This window comes from Notamacropus eugenii, chromosome 4 (genome assembly GCF_028372415.1).
Source record: "Notamacropus eugenii isolate mMacEug1 chromosome 4, mMacEug1.pri_v2, whole genome shotgun sequence".
Classification (NCBI taxonomy): domain Eukaryota; kingdom Metazoa; phylum Chordata; class Mammalia; order Diprotodontia; family Macropodidae; genus Notamacropus; species Notamacropus eugenii.
Window position 1 is genome coordinate 16,426,783 of NC_092875.1, and position 26,571 is coordinate 16,453,353.

At 49.3% G+C, this 26,571-nt stretch overlaps 1 protein-coding gene and 1 long non-coding RNA gene across 9 annotated transcripts in view; one reads left to right on the forward strand and one right to left on the reverse strand.

Annotated features, from left to right (window-relative positions):
- Positions 1-26,571, reverse strand: part of EMID1 (EMI domain containing 1) — a 55,881-nt gene that overhangs the window by 15,357 nt on the left and 13,953 nt on the right. For 6 of the 7 annotated variants that reach the window (XR_011965258.1, XR_011965257.1, XM_072600051.1 and 3 more), the window contains exons 2-9: positions 26,319-26,432; positions 23,500-23,603; positions 9,776-9,853; positions 8,553-8,614; positions 4,864-5,002; positions 4,410-4,460; positions 4,123-4,230; positions 2,422-2,541 (exon numbers count right to left, since the gene is read on the reverse strand). Coding sequence is in view for 5 of the 7 variants with exons in the window: in XM_072600051.1 (XP_072456152.1) it covers positions 2,422-2,541; positions 4,123-4,230; positions 4,410-4,460; positions 4,864-5,002; positions 8,553-8,614; positions 9,776-9,853; positions 23,500-23,603; positions 26,319-26,432 (776 nt within the window). In the remaining 2 variants the exon portion in view is untranslated. The remainder of the gene's footprint in view (positions 1-2,421; positions 2,542-4,122; positions 4,231-4,409; positions 4,461-4,863; positions 5,003-8,552; positions 8,615-9,775; positions 9,854-23,499; positions 23,604-26,318; positions 26,433-26,571) is intronic. The other variant, XM_072600053.1, reaches the window with a different exon arrangement.
- On the forward strand, positions 8,094-15,079 carry LOC140499075 (uncharacterized). 2 transcript variants are annotated; one of them, XR_011965261.1, is made up of 3 exons: positions 8,094-9,122; positions 11,107-11,199; positions 12,448-15,079. It is a non-coding gene; the product is annotated as an uncharacterized lncRNA (long non-coding RNA). The 2 variants fall into 2 exon arrangements; XR_011965262.1 differs by having other exon boundaries at positions 8,098-9,122; positions 13,451-15,079.

The window sequence follows — 26,571 nt, forward strand, 5'->3', positions numbered from 1 at the left end:
GGCCATTGCTATTTTCATTTTGCAGATGAGGAAACTGAGGCAAACAGAAGCTAAGTGTTAGAGGCAGGATTTGAACTCAGGTTCCCCTGGAATGACCTGTTTTCATAAAGCTTTGCTGGGTCTTGTACTTATTGCTTCCTTTTCCTATTGGTCACTAACCATCTCTTTAATACCACACTGGAGAATTTTGCCAAGAATTGAAGTCAAGTTGACTGGCCTAGAGTTTGCAGACCCCTTTCTTTTTTTGAAAATAAGATCATCCATTATTAGCTCTAAGGGTGTGGCCTTGGTTTTCCCTTCTGCCAAAGGGGTTTAGACCAAATGATCGCCTAAATTCCTTCCCAGATTGAAATCTTACAATTCTACCACACGTGCCTTGAGTTGGTTGGCCTAAAGCATTGGTGGAATGGGTGGGTCTCTTATAAAGATGATCACAAAGATGATGATGATAGGAAGAAGAATTTCCATTCACACCTAATGGATCTCAAAGTGGAAACAGCTCTGGAGCCAGAGTTACAGGACCTGATGAATCCTTCACCTCTCTGGGCCTCAGTTTCCCTATCTACAAAATGAAGGGGTGGGTGGGGATGATGAGCAAAGCGAGGTCCAGAGAAGTGACTGGCCCAATATGCATACAATGAGTCAGAGGTAGGATGTGAACCAAAGTCTTCCTGACTCTTAAGTCCAGCACTCTGTCATCAAACCTTGAGGCAGACTTCCCTTTTCTCATGATATCACAGTGCCTGAAATTTCACCATTAGAGAGTTATTCTTTGGGAGTTGAATGCTAAAATACAATTACCTCTTAGGAAGAAGGTACCATAAGCACCTTATAACTAATTACTTAAGAGCCAGATAGGGCCTTGGGACAGTGACAGCCACGAGGAGAGACCACCCAGGTCATAGATTTAAAAAGGTAGGGGCTCTTAGATGTCATCGAGTCCAGTCCCCCTCACTTTACAGGTGAAGAAACTGAGGCCCAGAGAAGGAAACAGTTTACCCAACGTCCCCTAGCTAATGAGCATGAGAGCCAGGATTCGAAGCTAGGTCCCTGACCCCAAATCCAGAGCTCTCTCTAGCCGTCAGCCCTATATCTTGGCTCTATTTCTTTCAGGGAGATCACTGGATGCAGGACCAGGTTTGGACACCAGGCGGCAGAGCTCTCCTAGCTCAGTCTAAGCCACTGGTGGTTTTTTGTGAATATGAATGTGTAGGAGAGGGGAGAGATAGGAGCACAGGGGGGCAGCTTCCCATGTGTGCTGGCAAGCTTAGCTTCAAACCTTGGGATGGTAAAATATGGAGACAGAGGACCTGGCACCATCACCTACTACCTGTGTGACCTTGGACAAGCCACTTAACTCCTTGGCCTCAGTTTCCCTTTCTGTAAAATGAGGGGTTGGACCAGATGGCCTCTGAGGTCCCTTCCAAATCTAGTGCTGTGACCCTATCCTTTCAAATGCCAGACCCAGGTCAGCCTTTGACTGTCCTGGAAAGTAGATAAAGTTTGTTTGGGTCTCTTCTGTGAGACCCTGGCCAAATTATTTCCCTTTTCTGAGCTAGTTTCCTCCTTGGTTCAGGACAAGGTTGGATTAGATCATCTCCAAGGGCCCTCCCAGATCTAAAATCCTTGGATTTCTATGACACTGGCCCCTTCTTACAGGCCCCCACTGAGTCATGTCCCCAGGTCTGACCCCTCCATCTTTCCGAGCTCATGCCCCATCATGTGTTTTGACAAACAACAAATTTTCATCCAGGTGTCAATGGTGAAATGGTCAGGTCTCAGGAAAGTCCCCTCCCAGGAACATTCCTATTCTCAGTGGCCTTTCAATGCCGAAGCCAAATGAAGGCTGCCTTTCTCTGTACTTTGTTCTAAGGGCCCTCCCAGCTGCAACATTCTATGTTCTGTTTCCTAAGGCCTGGTCTGGTCCAGATGTTCTAGGTTCTATAATTCTATGTTCGTTCTGGTTCTGACATTGAGGGTGTCCAGACCTCTTGGAGTGTGTGTGTGTGTGTGTGTGTGTGTGTGTGTGTGTGTGTGTGTGTGTGTGCGTGTATGTGTGTGTAAGAGAAGAGGTCAGACTCTTTAGAGGAGGGCCCAGGCCAGCCTGGGTCACTGGACTTCTGGGATAATTCTGGCAGGGAGGTCAGGAGGAGAAGATAACACCAGAAGTAGTCTTTGAGTTTTCTCTACATGCTATTAAGGGTCGGGTTCTCAGAAGGCTCTATGTCCTGGGTAGGATGGAGCCAGGTTTCTGGCTCTCCAGGGTGTCTGGGAGATGGAGTTCTGTCCATGGCTTCCATTGCCCACCTCAGTTCTAGATGTGTCTGAAGCAGGGTTTCTCTCCTTCCCCTCAGCTGTCCCCCACCCTTGGTTCCCACTCTCATTTCTGGAGGCTCCATATTCCCCACTTGGGAAACTCACCCTGTTCAGAGATCTGGGCTGTGGAAGGTCCAGTTGGGGCTGGGGGACCAGGAGGTCCTGGGGGGCCCCTCTCTCCCTTAGCCCCATCCCTACCTGGGCTCCCAGGTGGCCCTTGGGGTCCTGGAAAACAATAATGAAAGAAAAAGTGAGGGGCAGGGATAATTAATCAACACCATGTGCATAGAATCCTGTGCTAGGCACCTTGGAGAGTGTGCAGAGGAGGAAAAAAATAGGTGTTTCTGAAATCAGAAAGTTTACAGTATAACTGGGAAGATAGGACTATCCAATTCAAAAAATATTTACTGAGTTCCTCAAAATAGTCCCTGACCTCAAGGAATGTTGTTAACCCTGGCCGGGAGGTGGGGAGGTTTATATGTACACAGATCAGTAAATACAAAGTCATGGGAGAATACTAAACACTAGATTGGGGGAGGGGGTGTCACGGGATCTGGAGGAAATCTAGTGAGTCTAAGAAGTGGCGGTGAGGAAGGGGAACTTTGCAGGAGTGTGAAACAAACTGTGCAAAAGCATGGAGGTAGGGAATGGCAGGTCAAGTTTGGAGCCCAGTTTTGTTGGAATTAGTGGGGAAAGATGATGAGTTTAGGGGGTTTTGGCACACTGAATTTGAGATATCCATGGGGCATCCAAGCGGAGAAGTCCAGTTTGGACAACAGATAAATCAGACGTGTTTCTGAGGAACTCCCTACAGGGTTCCTTTGGATAGCTAGCCTTCACTTAGTAAGTGCCTACTACAATAAGTGCTTTGCATACAATAAGATGCTTTTTCATCCATCCATCCATCCATCCTTCCTTCCTTCCATCCATCCATCCATCCATCCATCCATCCATCCTTCCTACCTTCCATCCATCCATCCATCCATCCATCCATCCATCCATCCTTCCTACCTTCCATCCATCCATCCATCCATTCCATCCATCCATCCATCCATCCATCCATCCATCCATCCATCCTTCCTTCCTTCCTTCCTTCCTTCCTTCCTTCCTTCCTTCCTTCCTTCCTTCCTTCTTTCCTTCCATCCATCCATCAATCCATCCTTCCTTCCTTCCTTCCTTCCTTCCTTCCTTCCTTCCTTCCTTCTTTCCTTCCATCCATTCCATCCATCCATCCATCCTTCCTTCCTTCCTTCCTTCCTTCCTTCCTTCCTTCCTTCCTTCCTTCCTTCCTTCCTTCCTTCTTTCCATCCATCCATCCATCCATCCATCCATGCACTCACACTTATTACAGTGCCTGGCACATACAGCTAGTGCTTAATAAGTCCTTGCTAATTGACTATCCCTCAGTAGTCATGATGGATGGAGTGCTGGGCTTGGGAGTCAGAGGACAGGCTCAAGTTCTGTCTCCACTTACTAGCTGTGTGACTATGGGTAAATCACTCAACCCTCTCTAATAAGCCTTAGACAACTCTTTAAACTTGAAGTTATAGGTTAGGTATAGATTAGTGATCTACCTTGGGGGAGGGAGTACTTACATCCTGGAAGCCTAGGTCTTGATATGCTGATTTACTCTGTATATGAAGCACTATGCTAGACATGGGGTGGGCAGGAGGGCTGACCAGGATTCAGATGGGTCATCCTAACTCCCAGCGCCACCATCTTGAATCTAGCCCCATCCATTCAAGATGAGGTCCTTGTACCTGGCAGGACCTCCAGGGTCCCTGGTATGGGGTGTCCCATACTCACCTGGTGGCCCAGCTGGACCCTTTAGCCCTGGCACTCCAGTTGGGCCCCGGCTCCCTGTGTCTCCTTTGGGGCCAGAAGGCCCCGGTGGCCCGGGAACACCTCCTAGGCCTATGAAGGAGGAAAATGCTTGTCAGGACTCAGTGATGAGGCATAGGATGTAAGCCAGGAAGTATTTAGGGGGTCAGGGGTGTGTCCTGTGGTTTCCTGGCCTCCCTAGTTTCTCCCTTCCCCAGAATTCAGCTAAAGGTCACCCCTCTCCCCAGTCTCAAAAAGGCAATGATACCTACCATCCTGGGAAAGCACGGTTCCCCTTCTTCGCTCTCCAGCTCCAGGAGGCCCTGGCATGGGGAAGGAATGGGGAGGCATATCCACCATTGCTCTTACTTGGCCCTGGGCAGGGGGCCTGGGAAGGCTCTTCAGAGCCAGATCCCCTTTGAATCGTCAGCTCCCCTTCCCTTTGGCCACCCCTAGGGAGGAAGCCTGAACTGACCTATTCTGGTTAATTTCCTTCCCAGCCCATCCTCAGAGCAGAACCCACCCCTTCCCCTCCGGATCTCTGGGCCTGGCACCTGCTACCTCTCCTTTATACCCCATGAGTCACTTGGAAGGAGACATTTTTCAGAGGGAAACCACTCCCTTGCTCTCACTCTTTCCTTTGGCCCCTCTCCCCAGACACCCTTACCTTTGGCCCAGTGGAGTCTATAGTGGGATTTGAATTCAGATCCATCTGCCTTTACTCACCTCTGACTCCTTCATCTCCAGGGCTTCCCTGGGCAGCTGGAAGCCCCCACAGAAGGGCTGGGTCCCCACTCCCTTTGGACTCCCGTGGAGCACCAAGAGGTAGAGATGCCGACGGCTCGGTTATGGCCAGCCCTGACACCTGGGAGGAAGGGAATGAGGGGGTAGACAGGCCCCAGAGTGGGCCAGGGAGGAGCGGGAGAGAAGCAGACCCTTAGGTTCTATAACTAACTCAATATCACCAAATTTTTGAACTAGAAAGGACCTCCAGGTCAGTTAAACCAACCAGGACATGAAGAATTCCCTTAACCATATTACAAACATGTGGTCATCTACTTTTTGATGGAAAAACTCAGATGAGAGTCAGCCTATCACTCCCCAAGGCAGGCCATGTGTGGTCCTCTTTGGGAGAATTCTTCCTTACATGGAACCTAAGTTTGTCTGCCCCTTTGCACCCTCTGGGGCCAGACTGGACAAAGCTAACAACCCCTCTTCCATGTGGTTGCTCTTTAAATGCTTGGAGATGATATACATGGACTCTCTCTTTTCCAGCTTGATCCCTTCCCCTCATCCCCATTTGGTATGAACCTGCCTTTTTCCTTCCTGAATTCCCCTCTCTGGACACTTTCTGGCTTATCAATATCCCTTCCAATCCATGGCACCCAGAGCTGAACATTCTTTAGATGTGGCCTAACCAGGGTGAGATTATCACCTTCCTCGTCCTCAGTTTCTCACCGCAGCCCAAGACAACACTAGCTTTTTTGGCAGCCTGACATGCTATTGACTTGTACTGAGCTTGTGGTCCCTTTAAGCCCTCAGATCTTTTTCAGATGAGTCACTGGCTAGCTATTGTCTCACTTATAATTATAAGGCTAATTTCTTGGACTCACGTCTATTTTTTTCCCAGTTAAAACTGGGTCCCACTAAATTCAGCTCATTTCTCCAGAATGCCATAGCCTTTTTTTGGATCCTGTTATCCAACTGTCCTTTTCAGTGCATGATATTTTAAAAATATTTTTCTCCCAATTGTATGTTAAAAAAAGATTGTTTTAAGTTTTGAGTTCCCAATTCTATCCCTGTCTCCCTTTCTCCCGCTTTCCTGAGGTGAGAAGCAATCTGTTCTGTTGTACATGTGCAATCATGTAAAACTTAGTGCATGATATTAATTAATTATTAATCCAAATCATTGTGAAAATGTGAAATAGCATAAGGCCAAGACCAGATCCCTGAGTCCTCCACTAGACACTTTTCAAACTGACATGGATTCTCTGAATCCAGCCATTCAATCAATTCTAAATCCATCTGATTGTGCTTTTGTCTAGTGCACACTTCTCCCTCTTTTGCAAAAGAACAGTCAAGTCTACAAGCACTTTGCAAGTGCTTATTTTGTGCCAGGCATAGTGCTAAGTGATGGGCTTAGAATAGTGGCAGATGCCATCCACAGTCAGCAGACATCTAGGCAGACTGCCTCTACAGCATCTTGCTCATCTAGGTCAGGACCCTCATACAAAAAAGTAGAGGATCTGTCTGGCATGAGCTGGTCTGCATGAAGCCGCATTGGCTCTATGTGATCACTGCTTCCTTATCTAGACATTCACCAACCTTCCTTTTAATAATATGCTCTAGAATTTTGTCAGGAGTTGAAGTCAAGTTCATTTGCCTAGGTTTGTAGGTTCCATTCTCTTTCCCTTTTAGGAAATCAGGATAACATGTGGTCTTTTCTAGTTCAGCTTTACCTTTCCTGCTCTCCATGAGACCTCTCTCTTTCCTTCCTTCCTTCCTTCCTTCCTTCCTTCCTTCCTTCCTTCCTTCCTTCCTTCCTTCCTTCCTTCCTTCCTTCCTTCCTTCTCTTCCTTCCTTCCTTCCTTCCTTCCTTCCTTCCTTCCTTCCTTCCTTCCTTCCTTCCTTCCTTCCTTCTCTTCCTTCCTTCCTTCCTTCCTTCCTTCCTTCCTTCCTTCCTTCCTTCCTTCCTTCCTTCCTTCCTTCCTTCCTTTCTTCCTTCCTTCTTTCCTTTCCTTCCTCCCTCCCTTCCTCCCTTCCTTCCTTCTAACTAGGTACCCCCATCTCACCCAGGCTAGAAGTACAGAAGCTATTCAAGCCACTGCACTTCATGCTCACTCATGTTTATCCTTACTGATAAGCAGTAGAGCTCAATTTCCAGCCTGATTTACCTCTCCTACGGCAACATGGTAGCTCTGTGCTCCCAGGAATTCGTTGGATTGGTGTCAGACAGTGCAGACACCTGATTGCCTGAGCTTAGGACTTCCACCAGCCTTAGCCTCCCTGGTATCCAGGCCTGAATGCAGGTGAGCTTCACCACTCCTGGCACTCCATGATCTTTAAAGTCTCCCTGACAGCAGCTTAGTCTTCAAAATTACCAGTCCTTGGTCTTGGAGACTATAATTCACCTTGGCCAGAAGACCTGGGCCTAAGTGCTGCTGTTGGCGCTTGCTAGAAGTTAAAGCATATATGCCATCTAACCTTATTTCCTTACTTATTTGGGGTAGTCAGTCCTTATTTGCTATTTTTGTTTGGTTCTTTCCAGTGCAAAGGTCATTCTCCTTGGCAAAGGAAACAGAAGCAAAGGCTATTTCAGTAATGTCAACCCTACCCAGGGGAGGGCAATCAGTTTAGGCTCTGGTTCTCCAAGTGTGAAAGTGGGACTCTTAGGAGTCCCCAAACCCTTTCAGGGAGTCTTCAGGCTCAAAGTGATTTTTATAATCATACTAAGATATTTTAATTTCTAATATGGTAAATATTGATGGACAGAACCCATATAAATAATTGATCTTTGGTGGATCCCTAATAATTTTTAGGTTTGAGAACTATGGGACTCAACTCCAAGAGTCCAGAGGTGATGCCTTGGCCTGCCCACTGGGCTACTCTTAATAAAGAAGCACATGACAGGGAGGTCATGGGATATTCAAACATTAATCTCTTGTGCTTCAGACTTTTAGTAAAGACACTGATGTGTTGGAGGAATCAGAGAATCATCAATTTAGAACTGGAGGAAGCCTCAGTGGCCATTTGATCAAACCTCTCATTTTATAGGTAATGAAAATGAGACCCAGAGTGGCTAAATGAGTGGGCTTAGAGTGGAAGGAACCTTGCAGGTATCGTGGATGAGAGCTGGCACTGGAACAAGGAAGACCTGGGTTTGAGTCCCTGCCTCTGACCCATGACGGCTTGCATGAGGCAAGTCAAATAACCTCGAAATGCTCTGGTCTCTAACCTGCAAAGCAGGTGTAGACAATCTACATCAGCAGACCCTCACTCACAAGGTAGAGGAAAGGTCTTCTGCTTGGCCCCAGAGGCTAGAATTAGGACCAACCGGCTAGAAACTATGGAGACCTGAAGCCAAGTTTAGCTCAGTATAAGGAAGTATAAGTAACTAATGAAAACAAGTTGACGGGAGGAGCAGAGAGGAGGTCTAAGGTGTAGGAAGTGAGGAAAGACAATGAGTTCCCTGTCACAGATGGTATTCAAGTGGTAGATTTTAAACTCAGTACAAGGAAGAACTTCCTCACAATTAATAAGTAGTCAATGAAACAGGCTGAGAGAAGGAGCAGAGGGGAGGTATGGGGTACAGGAAATAAAGAAAGATAATGAGCTCCTGTCACAGGTGGTATTCAAGCGGCACCTGAGGGATGGTTGGGAGATTGTGGCAGCTGCTGCTGGTGTGGGGCACTGACCTTGTCCTCCAGCACCTTCAACCGTTCTGTCAGCTCTGCTACTTTGCTGCAGTTCAAACAACCTGAAGAAGACAATGGACTTGGGCTGAGCTTTTTTTCCCACTCCACCTGTTCTCTGTTCCTGGGCAGGGTGGAAGGAACCTTCCCCAGCTTTTCTCTCCTCTGCTCTCTGTGACATTCTCCCATTTTACCAATGAGAAAACTGAGGTCCAGAGAGTGCATATGACCCAACTAGGGTCACACTGTGAGTCAGTGGCAGAGCCAGGCTTGGCCTCCAAGCCTCCTGACTCCCTCCCTCATCATGCTCTTCCTCCTACCTCCCCCACCTTGGCCGTTTCCTGTTGCTGGCTGACTGCTTCAGCTTAGAGCTGCCCTTGTTTCTCCGGCCAAGTCTGGTTGGGCTCTGACCTGGCCAATGACCCCAGGGCCCTCCTTGCTTCCCCAGGGTCTCTCCGGGCTCCAGTTCCAAGAACAGAAAAGGCTCCCTGCCTTCCCAGCCGGCAGCTGGGGCTGGGGGCTGAGCTGGAGGCCAGCCACTCTCGGGACCAGGAGCCTTTGGGTTTCCCAGTGGTAAGTGGGGTTAATTGCTCCTCATCCAGACACAGTCCTGTTGCCGTAGCTGCCCAAGTCTTCATGGTTATACCAGGCTCTGCCTATACCCACCCCCCTACCCTTGGCTGACCCTCTCTTGGATAGGGAAGGAGGACCGCATTGTTTCTGCCATTCTGGCCAAACCACAGCGGCCCCCCACCCACCCCCAAGCTCGAGGTTCTAGGCTGGAAGGCTGGTTTGGGTTTCTTGCCCTGTTTCTGAGATCCTATTGACCAAGTGACTTTAATTCTCTCTTCTGAGCCTCAGCTTTCCCCTCTGTGCAATGGGTGCATGAATCCTCCTTTCTGCCCCCTTCCTTCCAGGGTAGAAAGTGTCTTGGCAGGGATATCCTTTCCAAGGAGAAGAGAGTCCTCTTCTCTCTCTGCTTCCTCTGCCCCCTCCCAGGTCTCTCATGGGACAAGGAGGGGTCTGCCCTCCATCACTACCTTCCCCAGCCTACCTGGGCATGAATTGAATGGTTGGAAATCTGGCATTCTCCAGATGGCCCCTGCTCCCCGAAGACCTGACGTTCCTTTGTCCCACTATTTCCTCCCGAGGAAGATTCCCACAGAGCTAGGGCATGAGCCGTCCCCATCCCCTGCCTTTGCTCCACCGGGGCCAGAGAGACTCACCTGAAGAAGCTGTGGGATGAAGAGCCATTCGGCGCAGTGAGGGGCCATGCCAACCAGGTTCCAGGGAACTCAGGACATCTGCAATTGGAAAAGTGTTTTCCTAAGCAGCCCACTCCCCTGCCCCACCCCAGGAGCCACCAGCCTCTTGGTGGCCCCAAATTCTTCCTGCTATTCACACACTCAGGAGAAAGTTGTCCTATTTTACTGATGGGCATGTTGAGTCCCAGACAGGGGGGGCAATTGGTCCCAAAATCTCACAGCACATTATCAGCTGTGCTGGGACCCTCTCTATGGTTCTGTGGATTTGTCCTTAAGGCATTGTTTGAGGAGGGCCATGACATACGGTAATAAAATCATGGATCCTTGGATCTGGAAGGAATCTCAGCTGTGTAGCACAGTAGATAGTGCTGGGCCTGGGGTCATGGAAGATCTGAGTTCAAATCCTGCCTTATTAGCTAGCTAATTAGCTGTCCAACCCTGGGCAAATCACTTCATCACCGTCTGCCTCAGTTTCCTTATCTGTAAAATGGGAATAACAACAGCTGTTGTGAACATCAAATGAGATGATATTTGTAAAGTGCTTACTTAGCCCAGTGTCTGGCACTTAGTAGGTGCTCTATAAATGTTCGCTACTGTCATCATTATCATCTCAGCCACCATGCAGCCCAACCCAGACCTGGACAAAATCATCCCTCTCTTATACCTCTGACACAGAGTCATCCACGCTCTTCTTGAAGACCTCCAGACGTAAATACCCTTTCCCAGAACTGGATTTCTTGGGAGGAAGTAACTGATGGTGAAGTTTTTCAAATGAAAACAAGAAGCAGTTTTGGGCAGGGTCTGGTAGCTTTCTCACCAGCTGGCACTGGGGTGGGCCAGAGTGGAAAGAGATTCAAGCCTGGCACGTGCCCCAGCCCTCCTCCCAGGCCATGCCATCTGGTACCCACATCCCTTAAGGCTCTGACCACACTCAGGGGAGGCCTGGACCTGGCTGCCTTCTCCCTTCATGTGACTCCTGGGGCCCAAGGCTGCAGCTGGATGGAGCCAGGGCCAGCAAGGCAGGTGCCCAGCTGGATCAGGCTCCCAGTGCTGGAGTGGGTGACAGAAGCTGAGGCCTGGAGGGAGGTGGGGGTGGGGACCCCAGCTGAATGGAGCAGAGGTCTGTGTGCTGCTCATGCTTCTGAAGACCAGCCCAGTGAGTTTAATGCCTACGTCTAATCTCAACACTTGGCACTTGATGTCTTAGCCAGGTAACAGCCTGGCGTCACTTCACACTTCTTGTGTTTATATTTAGTTATTCATATCTTCCATTCCCAAACTCTTTGTGGCAGAAAAAGACTGACTTTTTCATCTGAGGAGTGTGGGATGGGACCTGGTGGGTCTTCAAGTGAAGGCTGGAAGCCCAGTATGGGAGCATCTTTGAGGTAAGTGTTCCTCCCCTTCCTACCATTTCTTGAGTAAGATGTAAATTCTCAGAATAAGGTATAAATTCCCTGGATAATGTGGGAATTGCCTAGATATGGTGTAAGTGTGCAAATGAGGTGTAAAATACTTGGAGAAAGTGGAAATTCCAAGATAATGTGGGACTTGCCTGGATACAGTATAAATGCCAGGATGAGGTAGAAATTACTTGGAGAAGGTAGAAATCCTCTGGCTCATGTGGGAATTGCCTAGATATAGTGTAAATTGCCTAGATAAGGTATAGATTATCTAGAAAAGGTGGAAATTCCCTGTTGCCTGGATAAATGTGAATTCTCCTTGCGCAGGGCCTTCAAGAGCCACTGATAGAAGCAGTAAGTAAAAACAAATGAATGTAAGTTCCCTGAAGGCAGGGACAATTTAATTTGGATCTCTGTATCCTTAGCACAGTGCCTGGCACATAGTAGGCACCTAAGAATTACTTGTTGATTGATTAACAATACATTAATAATGGAGTTCATACATTAATGACTCGATTTACAGATTGACCTGGTTCTTGGGCTTGACCATGAAATGGGGAATCTACCAAGAGGGAGGCCTAGGTGCACAGATAACCAAGATGGATGTAGAAATTCAAATTTCTATCAGGTTTTAAAGTTTGCATAAGGCTCTTCCCTCCACACCCCAACTAGGTATTACTTGTCTCATCATACAAATAAGGACACTGAGTCTCAGATTGAGTAGGTGACTTGTGCAGTGCCATACAACCAGGAAGAAGCAGAACCAGACTGAAAGCTAGAAGGCTGAAGAGTCTAATCTAGACCCTCATTTTACAGAAGGGGAATCTGAGGTTCAGGGGGCAAGTGACTTCCCCAAGGTCACACAAGTAGTAATGGTCACAACCAACACTGGAATTCAGGTCCTCCATTTCCAAATCTATCACTTTCCATTATGAGATGCTGCCTCCTGATTACCATGCCCATTTTTCAAATAGGAAAACTGAGGGTAAGTGACTGGGATCACTGGAGCACAGGTGCAAGTATAGGACCTTCTGGTCACCTAGCCCAGTCCACATGTTTTCCAGGTGACTAACTAAGGTCATATGGAGAACAGGTTGCAGGGCCAGGATGGAAACCAAGGTTTTAGTAGCTCTTTGTCTAGTGTTCTTTCCATGATCACAGACTTCTGCTCCAGTGGTGGTTTGGGAAGGAATCGGGGACACACAGGGAAACGGAGCTGTTCTCATTTTCCAGACCAGCAGCGTGAGCCCCAGAAGGGGAAGTTCTGTGGATAGAGCACTGAGCCTGGAGTCTGGAATATCTGGATGAAAATCAAGCCTCAGGCACTTGCTGGCTGGGTGACCTTGGGAAAGTTACAAAACTGGCCGCCTCAGTTTCCTCATCTGTAAAATGGGAATAAGTAATTAGCACTTACCTTCCAGGGTCACTTGAGGACAAAATGATAATATTTACAAAGCACTTTGGAAACTTGAAAGTGTTATATAAATGGTAGCTGTATTGTAGATATAACTATTACTATTATTGTCACAGCATGATGAGACCAAAGTCCAGGGTCAGAGGTGGCAGAAGGACCCCAGGGAATGGAGGAACAAGGGGGTGGGAATGATGAGGAGCTGAATCGGGGGCGTGGATGGACTAGGGAGAAGGAGCAAGGCATGGAGGGAGACCAAGGGAGGGTGTTTACAGATTCTGAGCCCACAGGCCTGGAGAGCTGGTCTGGCGGGGGGCGGGGCAGGGGACAGACAAGAAAAGCCATCTGCTTACAGCTGTTAACAGGGGAAGACCCAGGCCCCTCCCCAACACCAGCTGTCTCTTGTCCTTGACTCAGATTTTGGAACTAGAAGGGTTCCCCCCCAGCCCCAGCATCTCAGGCTCCTGGGCTAGAGAGGACCCCAAGGTTTCAGCTCTGGGCTTCATCAGGGAGAGGACTCTGGTGTCCCTGGACTCCTTAGTGCTGACTCCATCTCCCCAGAGGCTAAACTACCCAACCTTGGTCTCTTTCCTGTCTCTTGCTCTTACATTTTCTCCTTCCACAGAGTTGGTTGGGGATGGGAAGTGGGGGGGGGGGGCTCAGTCATGCAAAGCCCCCACCCCTCACTGATCACAAGGACCCCAAACACCTAAACAACTCCAGATACCTTATCTTGGAGGAGGCCCCCACAGTGGGCTCCCAGGGAAGAAATAAAAGCTGAATCCCAGCTCCCTCCATCTCAATCCTTCTTCTGTCCTCAAGCAGGTCATCTTCCCCTTCCCTGAGCATGGAAGCCTTGGTAAACTAAGTAATTAACTGACTGACTTCCAGAGGTGGCCCACATGTCCATCGTCTAGCCAAGTCTCTGCCTTCACCCTTCCCTGAAGGCCAGGGAAAGGACAGTCCCAAGACCCAGAGAAATTAAATTGCTTGGCCAACATCACAGGGATAGAGTGCAGGTCCGAGGTAGGATCTGAACCCAGGTCTTCCTGACTCTAAGTCCAGCATCCTATCCACTTGCCTCTCAAGTCACTGTGGCTCCCTGGAGAGCTGACTTGGAAACTAGGAACAGGGCTCTCTCCTTCAACACCTGTTTCTTTGAGACACAGAGAGCCAGACTGGGGGTCTTCAAAGTCTAACCTTAAATCCAATACATTGTAAACTCCTTGAGCCACTCACTCACTCAGTGGCTTGTTATTGCCTATTAAATACATTTCTTCAGATGAGATAGTGTCTGGCTATTGTTGGGGAGGTTGTGCAGGAAGAGAAGGAAGCTGTCTATTTTAATGAATTATTCTCCCTGATCTAATGCTAAGAAAAGTTGTTTCTAAGCTACTGAAACACTGAAAATGCTGTTTCCTCCCCCTTCATATCTGGGCACCCTAAGGAACAGGCCCCTTTGCAGTACCCTAGGCATGCCCCATTTGTTACCCTCTGTACACTTCCCATGGTTTTATGGATCCATAACCATGCTTAGGATGCTTGCTATACCTGCATGTATCTGTTCTTGTCCCCTGGGACACAGTAGGAGCTTAATAATTGCTTGTTGGTTGATTGAAGGCCACCAGCTGAAATCCTAGCTGTCCTTCAAAGTCCAGCTCAAGCCCACGCATTCTTAATCTTTCTATTGACACTGATTAATCACCGGCTGTGTGCAGGGCCCGGTGTTGGTCAGGGAGAGATGAAGCTTTAGCTGCTGCCTCCTCCATGATGCTGTCCCTGATCATCTCCTCTCCCACCTAGGAACTCCTCCCGGGAGGTGAAAACCTAGGCCAGAGAGAAGCCCTAGGCCCTCTCCTGACTTCAGTGCTAGAGACAAGACTTGCCTGGCAATCTAGAGATGGGGAGAACATTTCCTACAGGGAGGGTACAAAGCTCAGGGGCCCAAGGTCCTGGTCAGTGCCTTCCACTCAACAAATCCTTACTAACCCTGGAGGGGGGATCTACAAGATGTGGGGGAGGGAAGGAGAGGAGGGAAGAGACTAATTATAATAAAAATAATACAAAAGGTAGGAGGGGCCTGAGAACAGGGGATGTCAGGGCTGGGAGGGGTCTCAGAACAGGGGATGTCAGGACTGGAGGGGTCTCAGAACAGGGGATGTCAGGGCTGGGAGGGGCCTGAGAACAGGGGATGACAGAGGTGGGAGAAATTATAAGAGATCACCTAGTCCAGGGACTCAACCTGGGGATGTTTGCTAAATTGTAAACCATGCTCCTTGGCTTAAATGGAGAGAGAGCTGGCCTCAGAGCCAGAAGGATCTGGATTGAAGTTCTGCCCCTGAGACATCCTGACTATGTGACCCTGATCAAGTCAATGGATGAAAAAGTGTTGACCTGTACTGGAGGTCAGCTCCCACGCCACTTTCATTTCCAAGCACAGCCCTCCCCTTCTGCTAACTAAGAATGAATGAAGATCAAATTGGATCAACAGAGCCTACTAATCTCTTGATGAAGAATGAGTGTATGCCATATTCTATGCCCACAGTCACCCACCTATACGAAGAAGAGAGGGTGGTTCATTGGGGGCCTGTCTTTTCCAAACTTTCATCTTTGCCAGAAACTTAAACTGTAGCCCAACATTTCTGTTGGTCGGATCAAATAGAGTCTTCCCTCCCCTGCGCAGCGCCAGCCTGGCTGCTGAGGGGTTAATTCCAATCTCTCTCCCAGGCAACCAGGCTGAGAGAGCCAGGCTAGCGTGGGCAGGGGGGCAGCTCCAAAGTTCATGGAAACCCAGACCCCTCCTCCTCCTGCTGCTCTGACGAGGGGTCAGCTCAGTTGAGTGATCACAGGGGCCCTGGCTCCTCGGACTCAGATCCTCAGACACTCCAGCCTTCCAGAGGCCTACCCAGCTCCAGCCAGGAGTTTACTTTACCAGTGTAAATATTTACAGCTGGTAGATCTTGGGATCATGGGTCAGGACTGGAGAGGTAGAGCTCAGCTTTGGACTCTAGTCCAGCCATGAAGACCAGAGGGGAAACTGGATCAGAGGGCAAGCCCAGTCTGATGTCTGATCCTGCCTGGCCCAACCCAAAGTCCAGGCAAGCCTCACCCAAAGTCTAGGCCAATTCAACCCAAAACCCAGCCCAGCTCAATCCAAAGTTTGGCCTAGAAATATCTAGATCAGTCAGGCAAAGTCAAGATCAGTCCAACACAGAACCTAGTCCAGTTCAACCCAAAGTTTGACCTAGAATAATCTAGATCAGTCAGGCAAAGTCAAGATCAGTCCAACACAGAACTCAGTCCAGTTCAACCCAAAGTTTGACCAAGAATAATCTAGATCAGTCAGGCAAAGTCTAGGTCAACCCAAACCAGAGTAAAACGTAGAACAACATCTCTAGCCCACATCAGGTCTTTAAGGTAATGAGAGGAGGCCAGGAAGCAAAGCTGAGGTTGGTAGAGAACCAAGAAGTGGGGATTCCAATCTTGGCATCTCTTTCCTACAAACACATGTAAGGCACACTAGGTTCTGGTGTCTTGCTTAGATGAAAATCCCCAACTCAGCCAGTGAGAGTCAAGTGTATATAAGGCCTGTATATCTTCTAGAATCAATCAAAGCAGTTGAATTAGAGATTGGGGTCTGCCCAAATATTTTGGATTAAAAAAGAAGGCGCTATTTCAGAACAGAAAAACAAATGAGACATTCCAGAGGTCAGAACAAGGATTTAGCAAAGGGAGCACTGAATTAGGGTAAAGAAGGGAGGTGAGTCCTCCTCGGCTCTGGGCACTGAGAAAGAGGAGGGCTCAGGCCAAGAGAAGTCTCAAGGAAAGAGACTTCCTCTTCCGATGCCGTCTATCCACAGGCACTGTCATCTCCTACACCATTCGGTTATTCCCAGACTTGAAGGCTCTGAAGGGATGTTAGAGGTCATTGAGTCTAACCTCTGACCCCAATGCACAGACCACCACAAGGCAATGGTTGATGGTTGATAAGGTACCATCCACCTTGATAAAGAATCCCATGATTCCTGAATTATTCTACCTTAAAGAATCCTTCCTGCTAAGGTCAGCAGGGCAGATTTCCTTCCCTTCCCCTCCTCCCATCTCTGGGGGGAACGTAGTAACCGCCGACCACTGTTCTCCAGCCTTGGCTCCAAGATCTCCTGTGCCTGGGACCTCACCACCTCCTGGAGCATCCCATTCCACTTTGGAATGGCTGTCACTCAATGCTTCTGGTTCGGCACCAAACAGAGCAAATCTAATATCTCTTCCAGGATGGCCTTTCAAGGAAATATTGGAAGACGGCTCTCAGGAGCCCCCTGAATCTTCTCTACCCCAGGCTAAATACTCCTATGCCATCAAACTGATCCTCACAGGACACAGACTCCAATCCCATCCTGCTCTATCCTGGCTGCCTCTTCTGGATGCTCATTAGCTTATCCACATCCTGCCTAAAATGCGGCAAATGGAACTAAGCCCAGGTTCTAGGTTCTAGGTGTGGTCTGACCAGGGTAGAGGATACCCCCTTTTACCTGGGAGCTCTGGATACCATCTGCATTTCTGGCTGACAGATCACAAGTAATGATAATAATAGCATTTCTATAAGGTTTACAAAGCCCTTTGCAAATATTCTCTCATTTGATCTTCATAACAACCTTGGGTGGTAGGTGTTATTATTATCCTTATTTTACAAATGCAGAAACTGAGGCAGACAGAGGTTAAGTGATTTGCCCCAAGTCACAAAGCTAGTAAGTATCTGAGTCTGGATTTGAACTCAGGTCTTCCTAACTCCAGCCCCGGTTCTCCACATTCTCCATCACCTTAGCTGCCTATTGTACCAGTGCAATTCAATTCAATTCAATTCAATAACCTTTGATTCATCTAAGGTCTTGGGTTAAGTTCTGGGGGTACACAAACATCTATCCCCAGGTCACTGTGATTTTTACTTATAGATTTTTCTTCAGTGATAAAGATTGCGCCCCAGCCACGTCTACCTGTCCTGGACCATTTCATCTATCTGTCCCGGACCACTTTGTCTACCTGTCCCGGGCCACTTCGTCTGCCTGTCCCGGGTCACTTCGTCTACCTGTCCCGGGTCACTTCGTCTACCTGTCCCGGGCCACTTCGTCTGCCGGTCCCGGGCCACTTCGTCTGCCGGTCCCGGGCCACTTCGTCTGCCGGTCCTGGGCTACTTTGTCTACCTGTCCCGGGTCACTTCAGTCCAATTCTCCCATAAATTCACTTAAGGGGTCGGGAGTTCACCCAGTGTGTGGAGGGCTTTCCTTGCTTTCTCCCAACCTGGAGAGGATAAGTGTCTACCTGGGGCTATCCACTGGTTACTGCTTGCCTTCTTGGTATTACTCTCTTTCTCTTTCTTTCTCCCTTCTTTCCTTTCCTTTCTTTCCTTCTCCTTTCCTTTCCTTTCTTTTCTCTTCTTTTTTGTCTACCTTCTTCTCCTCTTCCTCCTCCTTCTTCCTATGTACATTCCCTGATGACACCTTAGAAATTTGTAATTTCTTTGAGGTCTACTCACACTTATCAAGAACCTTGCCAATGTCCTCATTTGTCCATCTTCAGAGACCAAAGATAGAGGCAGGGTGGTGCAATGGATAGGGCGCTGGCCTTAGAATCAGGAGTATCTGGGTTCCAATTTGATCTCAGATACTTACTACCTATGTGACCCTATCTCTGCTCAATTCAGACTCCTGTTTAGGGGTTCTTAACCTCACACTCCAAGTGAACCCAGATGGGAGAAACATCTTGATAAATGTATTTCAACATGATTGGCATCAGTCTGAGTGGGTGAAGTAGGCTTCACCAGAGTGACTTCCAGAAGGGTCCAGGGTACAAACAAGATGAAGACTCCTTGAAGTAGACCTAACCTGGCCAGCTCAGCCCAGTTCAGCTAGGCCTAGCCCCAGTGCATTCTAGGCCTGTGATGATGGGCTGGATTTAGGGGTGGGAGGGCACTTCCTCTGAGAATAGCCAGGCCAGCAGAGACTTGGGGGGAGGGGGAGAGGGAGAGGGAATTTGCCCTGTTGACCCAAGCAGGAAGGATTCAATAAACACAGGGGGGATTTATGGTTTCCTGATGTGTCACCTTCGAGGGGGGCCTGGGTTGAGCCTGAGAGGAGGGAAGATAGGGGCTGCAGCACAGCTGGATGGAGGAGGGGGCTCAGAGACAGGGTCTCTGGGACAGAGGGTAAGCCTGTGGAGTGGAGCTAGGGCAGGGTTGGGGAGGCTCAGGCTGGAGTCCAAGGGGAGGACTGGATTCCTGAGCCCAGAACCCCTCCACCTGTTCCATACTTAGCCCCATTGCAGGGGCTGGGAAGCCTTTAACTCAGAAAAGATGGTTCACGTGGCAAGACGTCCATCACACCTAATGCCCTAGCATTTGAACCAATTCCAACATCACCCTAGCAAGACCAAAGTTAATAAGGCTTCAGGGATTGTTGGTCAGAGCTGGGTTCAAATCCTGATTCATCCACTTACTATGTTTATGACCTTGAGTGAATGGTTTCCCTTCCCTTGACCTTAGTTTCCTCATCTGTAAAATGAGAGGATTCATCTAGATCAGGGGTAGGCAAACAAAAAGACCCAGAGTTGACTGTGGGGCACTGGTTTCAATGACGCCTAGACTAAATGGCTTTTGAGGTCCCTTCCAATGCTAAATCTGTGATCCTGCCAATCTCTCTGGGACTCAGTTTCCCTATCTGCACAATGAGGGAGTTGCATTCCATGGCCTCTAAGGTCCCTTCCAGCTATAATTCTAGGATCTTACAATCCTGTTTCATGAACAGGAGACTAATGGATTAAGTGCTTAGAATGGGGTTGAGGGGAGCCATAAGGAACTGGATACTCCGAGTTAGTCTCCTCTCCTATCCTGGCAATGGCTGCCCAGCTCCTGCCCCCTCCTCCTGCCTTTCTGCCAGCTGTTCTCCCCCACCCCCAGTCCCTGCCAAAGCCCATTGTTGGTAGTTTCCCTCCCTTCCCCTCGGGCAGCCTGCCCACGCCTCACATTCTTGGCATGGAAGGTCCAAGAGCCATTGTTTCCCGACAGAGATGGGGCCCCAGCCCAGGTGAGAGGGGGTGGTCCTTTCCCCCTCCCTCTTCTTTGGACATCTAAGACCTGGAGAGAGCCCAGTCCAACTCACCCAGCCCAGCCCAGCTCAACTCACCTAGCCCAACACAGCCCAGTCCAAACCAACTCAGCCCAGCCCAGCTAGACCAACTCACCCAGACCAACCTAGCTTAGCTCAGCTCATCCAGCCTAGATCAGCCTAGTCCAGTCCAGTCCAGTCCAGTCCAGTCCAGCTCAGCCCAGCTGGGATAAGATGCCTTGGCTAAGGTTGCCCCGACCCCCACATAAATGCTTGCTGACTGCCTTTGGTGTATGTATGTCTGTGTGAAGTCAGTAGAAGAATGAAAACTACTCTCCCCATTTCACAGATAAGGAAATGGTCCAGAAGAAGGGAAGCAGCCTTGATCAAACTGGGACAGCCGTGAGCAGCCTAGACTTTGGGCCATTTGACCCTATTCTAGTGGCTTCTTCCCTCTGGTTTCCCATGGGGATTACATCTGGGACTGCACAGAACTGAAGGTGCTCAGTCTCTCCGAGGTGGCCCTGATGGCCCAGGGGTTCGATGGCCTGAGAACCTGGCTTGCAGCAGTCAGCCTTTCTTCTACTAACAGATGCTTTAAAACTTCTGTGATCCTTGCAGGTCAGGTTCAGCTTCCTCTACTTGTCCCTGGAGGGTAGAACCAGGGACAGTGGGAGACAGGTGCAGAGGAGGCTCTAAGAAGTCCCATCATTAGAGCTGGGGTTGTCCCATAGGGACAGGGTTTCCTTTCACTCAAGACCCTCAGCAACCATTGGACTACCTGCCAGTTACAGGTCACTTAACAAGCCAAGGCGATCAGAAGATGAAGGAGTCCCTGCTGGAATGAGTTCAACTGCCAGGGACATTGGGTGCTCAAGGGGACCCTTGTTCTGATGGTACAGTGAGAAAAGCACCCTCTGGAGTCAGAGGGCCTGGGTTCAAATGCTGTCTCTGACACTTATTCCCTGTAGGACCTTGGGCAAGCCCTGGGCTTGCTTCCTCATCTATAAAATGAAGGAGTCCAACTGGATGGCCTCAGGTCCTTTCTGGTCCTAGATCCAGGACCCTGTTGGTATGCCAAGTTCTGATGTGATAGACATTTCATAGAGCTCATGGACTAGGGGTGGGATGAGGATGGCAGCAGGAAACAAGGCTGTAACAGAACTGGTTCTAAAGCCTTGTTGCCAGCACTTTCCCCTGTGAGGTGGATTAGTGGCCTTTGAAGTACAGGGGGCAGAATGCAGGACTTCGAGTGGGGCCACCAGGAGGCAGCTCCTCTGGGAAGCAGCTGGAGGGGGACCCATCCAAGCTCAGTGAGGACACAGGGCAGTCAGGTGAGGAAAAGAGAGACAGAGAATGTCAAGGGCAGATAGTGGCTTTTGCCCTCCTCCCCTTCTCCCTCTTCTTCCTCTTCCTCTTCCATCCCACCCTTTTCCCCAGCAGTCTCTGTCCAAAGCAGTCCAGTTACTACGACCACCTTCAGAGCTAGGGCAGGAAGGCACCCCTAAACCACTCTCTTCACTGATGGAGAAACTGAGGCCAGGAGAGGGTAGGTGAGTTGCCCAAGGCCAGAGTAGAGAATGCTGAGGCAGGATTTGAACCCAGATCCAGGGCCACCCCGCTAGGACTCCTGGCCAGTCCCCAGCTGGGTTGTCATGAGAACAAAGGGCTGGCCGCTCCCCCCTTTCCCAGGCCTCAGTGCTCAGTTTTCAATTGGTTTGTGGGGGACGAGCTTGCCCAGCCCTGGACTCTGATCTCCTCAGTCCTCCCTGTGCCCTGGCCTCTTTACCAGCTGTGGGCCAGCCAGACAGGAAGAAGAGGAGAACCTGGGGAGAGGGCAGGAGGGAAGGACCTTTCCCATCTGCTTACCCCACTCCCAACCCCTCCCCAGGCTGACCCCGCTCCCTCTCTCTCCTTCCAAGGAGGTCAAATCCTTGAAAGAAATCACACAACAGAGGTAGGAAAGATCCAGGCTGGGCCTTCCTTGTCTCCCCAGGGCAGGGGGGCATCGAGGAGGGAGAGCCAGCCCATTAAGTCTCCTGGGGTTTTCCCTTCCCCTCTTCCTCGAACCCCCATTCCCTCCCTCAGTTACCTCTCCCCACCTTGCTCACTGCCAACTCTCCCATCTTCCTCAGTGCCAGCCCCCACCCAGTCTGGTGCTGGCCCCCCAGTCCATCCCAGAGGCATCCAGGCAGGCTGGCTCAGGGGATCTAGGCACTGAATGAGAGGTGGGCAGTCTCCATAGGCCTCTCTCCCTTCCTCTTTCTCTCCAAGGTCCTTTCCCTTATGGAAAGTGGAAGAGGATTCCTGCCTTCCTTAGTCTTCTGGGCAGAGCCAAGCATTCCCCTGTTCTGTCCTCCCTCCTCTTCCTCCTCCTCCTCCTCACTGGCTCCTTGTCTGGCTCAGGTCCCTGGAGGTCAGGGTCAAAGGCAGGGTTGATCCTTGGAGAATTTAGGACGAGTAAGGGATGGGGCTCATCTACACAATTCTCTAGATCCCTCTCTGAGCCTCACCCCTCCTCAGGTACCCTCTTACATTGCACATTCACCTACCCTTTTCTCCCCTCAATCCCTGATCCCCTTAGTGTTCAGGGTTTCCATCTGGAGGCCAGAAAGGAGCCTTAGAGGCCTTGAACCAGTGGGTCTAAAGGGATCTTGAAGGTCATTTAGTCTTGCCTCTCCATTTTATAGATGAGGAAACTGAGACCAAGAGAAGGATCCTAGATCAAAAAAGCTCCAAGGGACTTCAGGAATTATCTAATCCAACCTCTTCACTTTACAGATGAGGAACCCAGATACAGGGAAGGTAACTAACTTGTCCAGGGTCACATGGGTCATAAAGGATCATGGGTTGAGAGGTAGAGTGCTTCATTTGACAGATGAGGAAACTGAGGCCTGGAGAGGGATCCTAGATCCAGAGCCAGAAGGGACCTCAAAGATCCAATCCCCTCATTTTACAAATAAGGAATTTGAGGTGTAGGGAAGGGAAGGGAAGGGACTGGTCCAAGGTCACATAGATTGTTAGGTAAGAGAATTTGAACCCAAGCCATTTGGTTTCAGATCCGGCACTCTCCATTGCTTCTCCTCTTTTCTCCAGTAAAATACTAGGGTGCAATAATTAGCATTTGTTACGTTAACTATAAACATGCCATCTCAGTTAGCACTGTGAGAAGAGTTATATTAATGGGCAGGCATTAGAATCCCCATTTTACAGATGAGAAAGCTGAGAAAAGAAGGGATATGGCCCATGGCCAGCCCACTAGGCAGGGGCATAGCCAAGAGTTGAACTCAGCTCTTTCCAGGGCCTAGGTCAACAGACCAATTCAGAGTAGATTAAAGATCTTAGCACCCAAGATCCAGGGCTGGAAGGACCTTGGAGGCTAATTCAATCTCCCGCTTTTACAGGAGAGTTCACCAAAGCTCAAAGAGAAGTGACTTTCCCAAGGTCACAGACATAGCAGAGCTGGCATGTGAACCTGAGTCCTCTAACTTCTGAAACAGTGAGCTGTCCAGAGAGCTAGAAATGCCAGGTGTGGATCCCACCCACAGCAGCCTGCCTTCTGTTCTTCAGCCACTCTCCCCAGGGAAGGGCTTTCCAAATATTATCTCATTTAAGAAATGTGTGTGCCTTCCCTCTCTCTTCTGTTCCTTGGACTCTGCCCTTCTCTGAGGCAGCAGCTTACCACCCACTCCAAACTCCTTTCTCCCCTCAGCTGAGAGTTCTGGAGCAGAGTAGAGCCAGGGCATCAGGGGACAGGGTGACAGCTGGGGGTCCTACCTTCTTCACAGTTGGTCCCTGAGTGACCTGGACAGCACTTCCACTCCAGAGAGGTCACTGTCTTATACACAACCTTGTATGTTGGTCTCGCCACCGTTCTGTAGCTGCAACACAGATATGGAACCCAACATGGCTTAGTTTGGAAGGGTTCATTCAGGGGTCTCCCTGTCTCTCTGGCCAGTGACCACTGCCCTGTGCTGTTTGGGTCTGGGCCGAGGTCAGGAACTACTCTATCAAAGGCCAAGACAATGTCAGCTCTTTGTGCCCAACTCATAGGAAACTCTTCACAAGGGGCTGCTGAATGAATGAAGAAAGGCCCCCAAACCCAGATGATGCCCGCCCTCCTCTGACTTGGATCCTCACCCCCACATTCAGAGGGGCTCAGTGGAGAGTGCACCAGCCTTAGAGTCAGGAAGACTATAATTCAAATCCTCCTTACTGGCTGTTTACCTTTACAGGCCTCAGTTTCCTCATTTGTAAAATGAGAATAGCAATTCCTGCAGGCTTTCTTTTCAGAATTTTTGTCAGGATCAAAAGAGATAGCTCCTGGTAGGGCACTCTGCAGACCTGAGAGTGCTGTGTCAATGTGAACTCTGTAACTTACTGTTGTTACAACAGTGGATATTCACAGAGATCTAAGGTTTGCAAGGCAATTTACACACACTAATTCATATGGATCCTGACAATTCTGAAAGAAAAGGTCTCCAGGGATTGCCAGTCCCATGTTATAGATGATAAGCCTGAGGCTCAGAGGGTAAGTGACTTTTAATGGAGATGGGGTTAGAACCTAGGAAGGGCTCCTTCCATGCCTGGATACCTCATCTGGTCCTGAGCAAGTGCCAGAGGAATTATCTGCCTCCCTCTGTGACCTGGCCCCTCCACTGGACTGGGAGCTCCCACAGGACAGGGACCAGGTCTTACCCATTCTGGTATCTCCAGAACTAAGCCCATTAGCAGTGCTTACTAAATAAATGCATGTGGATGGCACTTTATTCTCCTTAGCTCAGTGTGTGTGTGTGTGTGTGTGTGTGTGTGTGTGTGTGTGTGTGTGTGTGTGTGTGTGTGTGTGTGTACTGGGAGAGAGAATCAGAGAGACAGAAAGAGAGGAAGAGGAGAAGGGGAAGAGAAAGAAGAAACTGATGAGAGGAGAGATTAAAAGACAGATGAGAAAAAGGAAGAGAGAGAGAGAGAGAGAGAGAGAGAGAGAGAGAGAGAGAGAGAGGAGGGAGGAGGAAGAAAGATGAGATAAATTCAGGGGGGAAGGGGAAATAACTTCCAGGACCCCAGATGCTTGCCTATATCTGTGTCCAGATGCCCAAACTGACTCGTATGGACTCTGGGGCAAGTCCAGCAGCCATTTCACATGTTACATGGTGAACATTCAAGGCTTGACACAGTCTGGCTTCAATTCAGTCTGACAAACATTTATTTAGGGCCTCCCATGGTCAGATGCTGGGGTTACAAATATAAAAACTGCCCACGACCTTGACCTTAAGAAGGGTTTATGACCACCAGAGTGGGGAGTGGGAGGAAGAAGCTGACTGCTGGTGCCCACGTGGAGCCCAGAGCAGCCAGTGACAGGCAAAGGAGGGATCCAGCTTGAGGAAGATGAGAGGAGGGAGCGCTAAGCTTGTCTGGGGGGATCAGACCCAGTCCAACTCTGTACTTCCATGTACCTGATTCCCTTATGTAAGACCCTTCATTCTGAAGCTGGACTGATGTGTTGGCCATCCCTGAATGGACCAGGTGCCAACCCCACCCCTCATCCTAAAAGGTTCTTCTACCTTCTCTTGCCTGGCCATCTGCCTGTTCTTTAATGTTCACCACACAGTCCCGCCTCCCCCAGGAAGCCCTCTCTGACTACCCTCTGAATCTGCTTCCCTTGAACATAATGCCATAACGCCTACTGTCTGTGCCACTCACTGGAGAACTGAAATCAAGGGAGAGAATTTTTATGCTCACTGTGTATACCTATAGAAGTAGATTCCTCTGGTAAGACTGTCTAAGACAGTATATACAACTATCATATTCAACAGTATACTGTATACGTTATCAGACTATAGAAAACAAAGAAATGTCTTACTGTTATTATATTAGTATCTCAACAAACATTTCTTTCCCGCTTGCCACGTGCTAGACACTGGACATACGAACACAAGACAGTCCCTGACCTTCAGAGCTCATATTCTGTCTTCTTCCTTCCTCCAATCGTTTTTTAACTTGTAATAATCATTTAGTCACTAAACATGTACTAAGTGTCTACTGGATCTTTTCAGGCACGCACATCACTTGACCAAAGAGATTGGAAGTGTCCTGAGGACAGGGATCATCCATTTCCCTGCCAGTGCCTGCGACGGCATTGCAGGAACAGCAGTGGTTGATCAAATACTTCTTGACAGTGAATGCCCTGACTGACCCGCTGAAGGTGTCTATTTCCTTGTGGATAAATGTACCTTCTATGACCGAATAACGGAATGTACCATGCTATGAATGAATGAATATTGGAGGGTATTTTTGAAGGTGAAATGGCCAGGCCTTGAGCACAGATTGGATATGGAGTGGAGGGGAGTGAGAGACAGAGAGGCACTCAGGAGGACACTAGGTGGTGAGCCTGGGTGACCAGGAGGATGATGGGGAGGATGCGGTCAGAGGTCTCTGTCTATGCTAAGCCAGGGGACACTCCTCATCCCTACTGCCCAGGTCTGTCCAACATGCACCAAGCCAGAGATGAGTGAATGTTTGCTGGGTGAGGTGGAGCTGTGAGACAGTGACTCTTTGGGGCTCAAGATCCAAGATCCAGAGATCCCTGTTTCTCTTACGTGTTCCCAGGGCAGCTCATGGGCCACCGGCAGCTCTGCAGGACTCTTTGAAGGTAGGTGCCATTCTGGATGTGGCAGGAAACAGTCCTGGTCACTATGTATGAGCACCAGTTTCTGAAAAACAGATCACAGAAGAAACATCAGGTCCTGTTGCCTGTCCCCCACCCCCAGCCCCAAGTCCCAGTGTCTCTGCAGAGTCCATGCTCCATTCACCACTATGGCCACCTCCAATCCCTTTATGCTCTTGCGATGA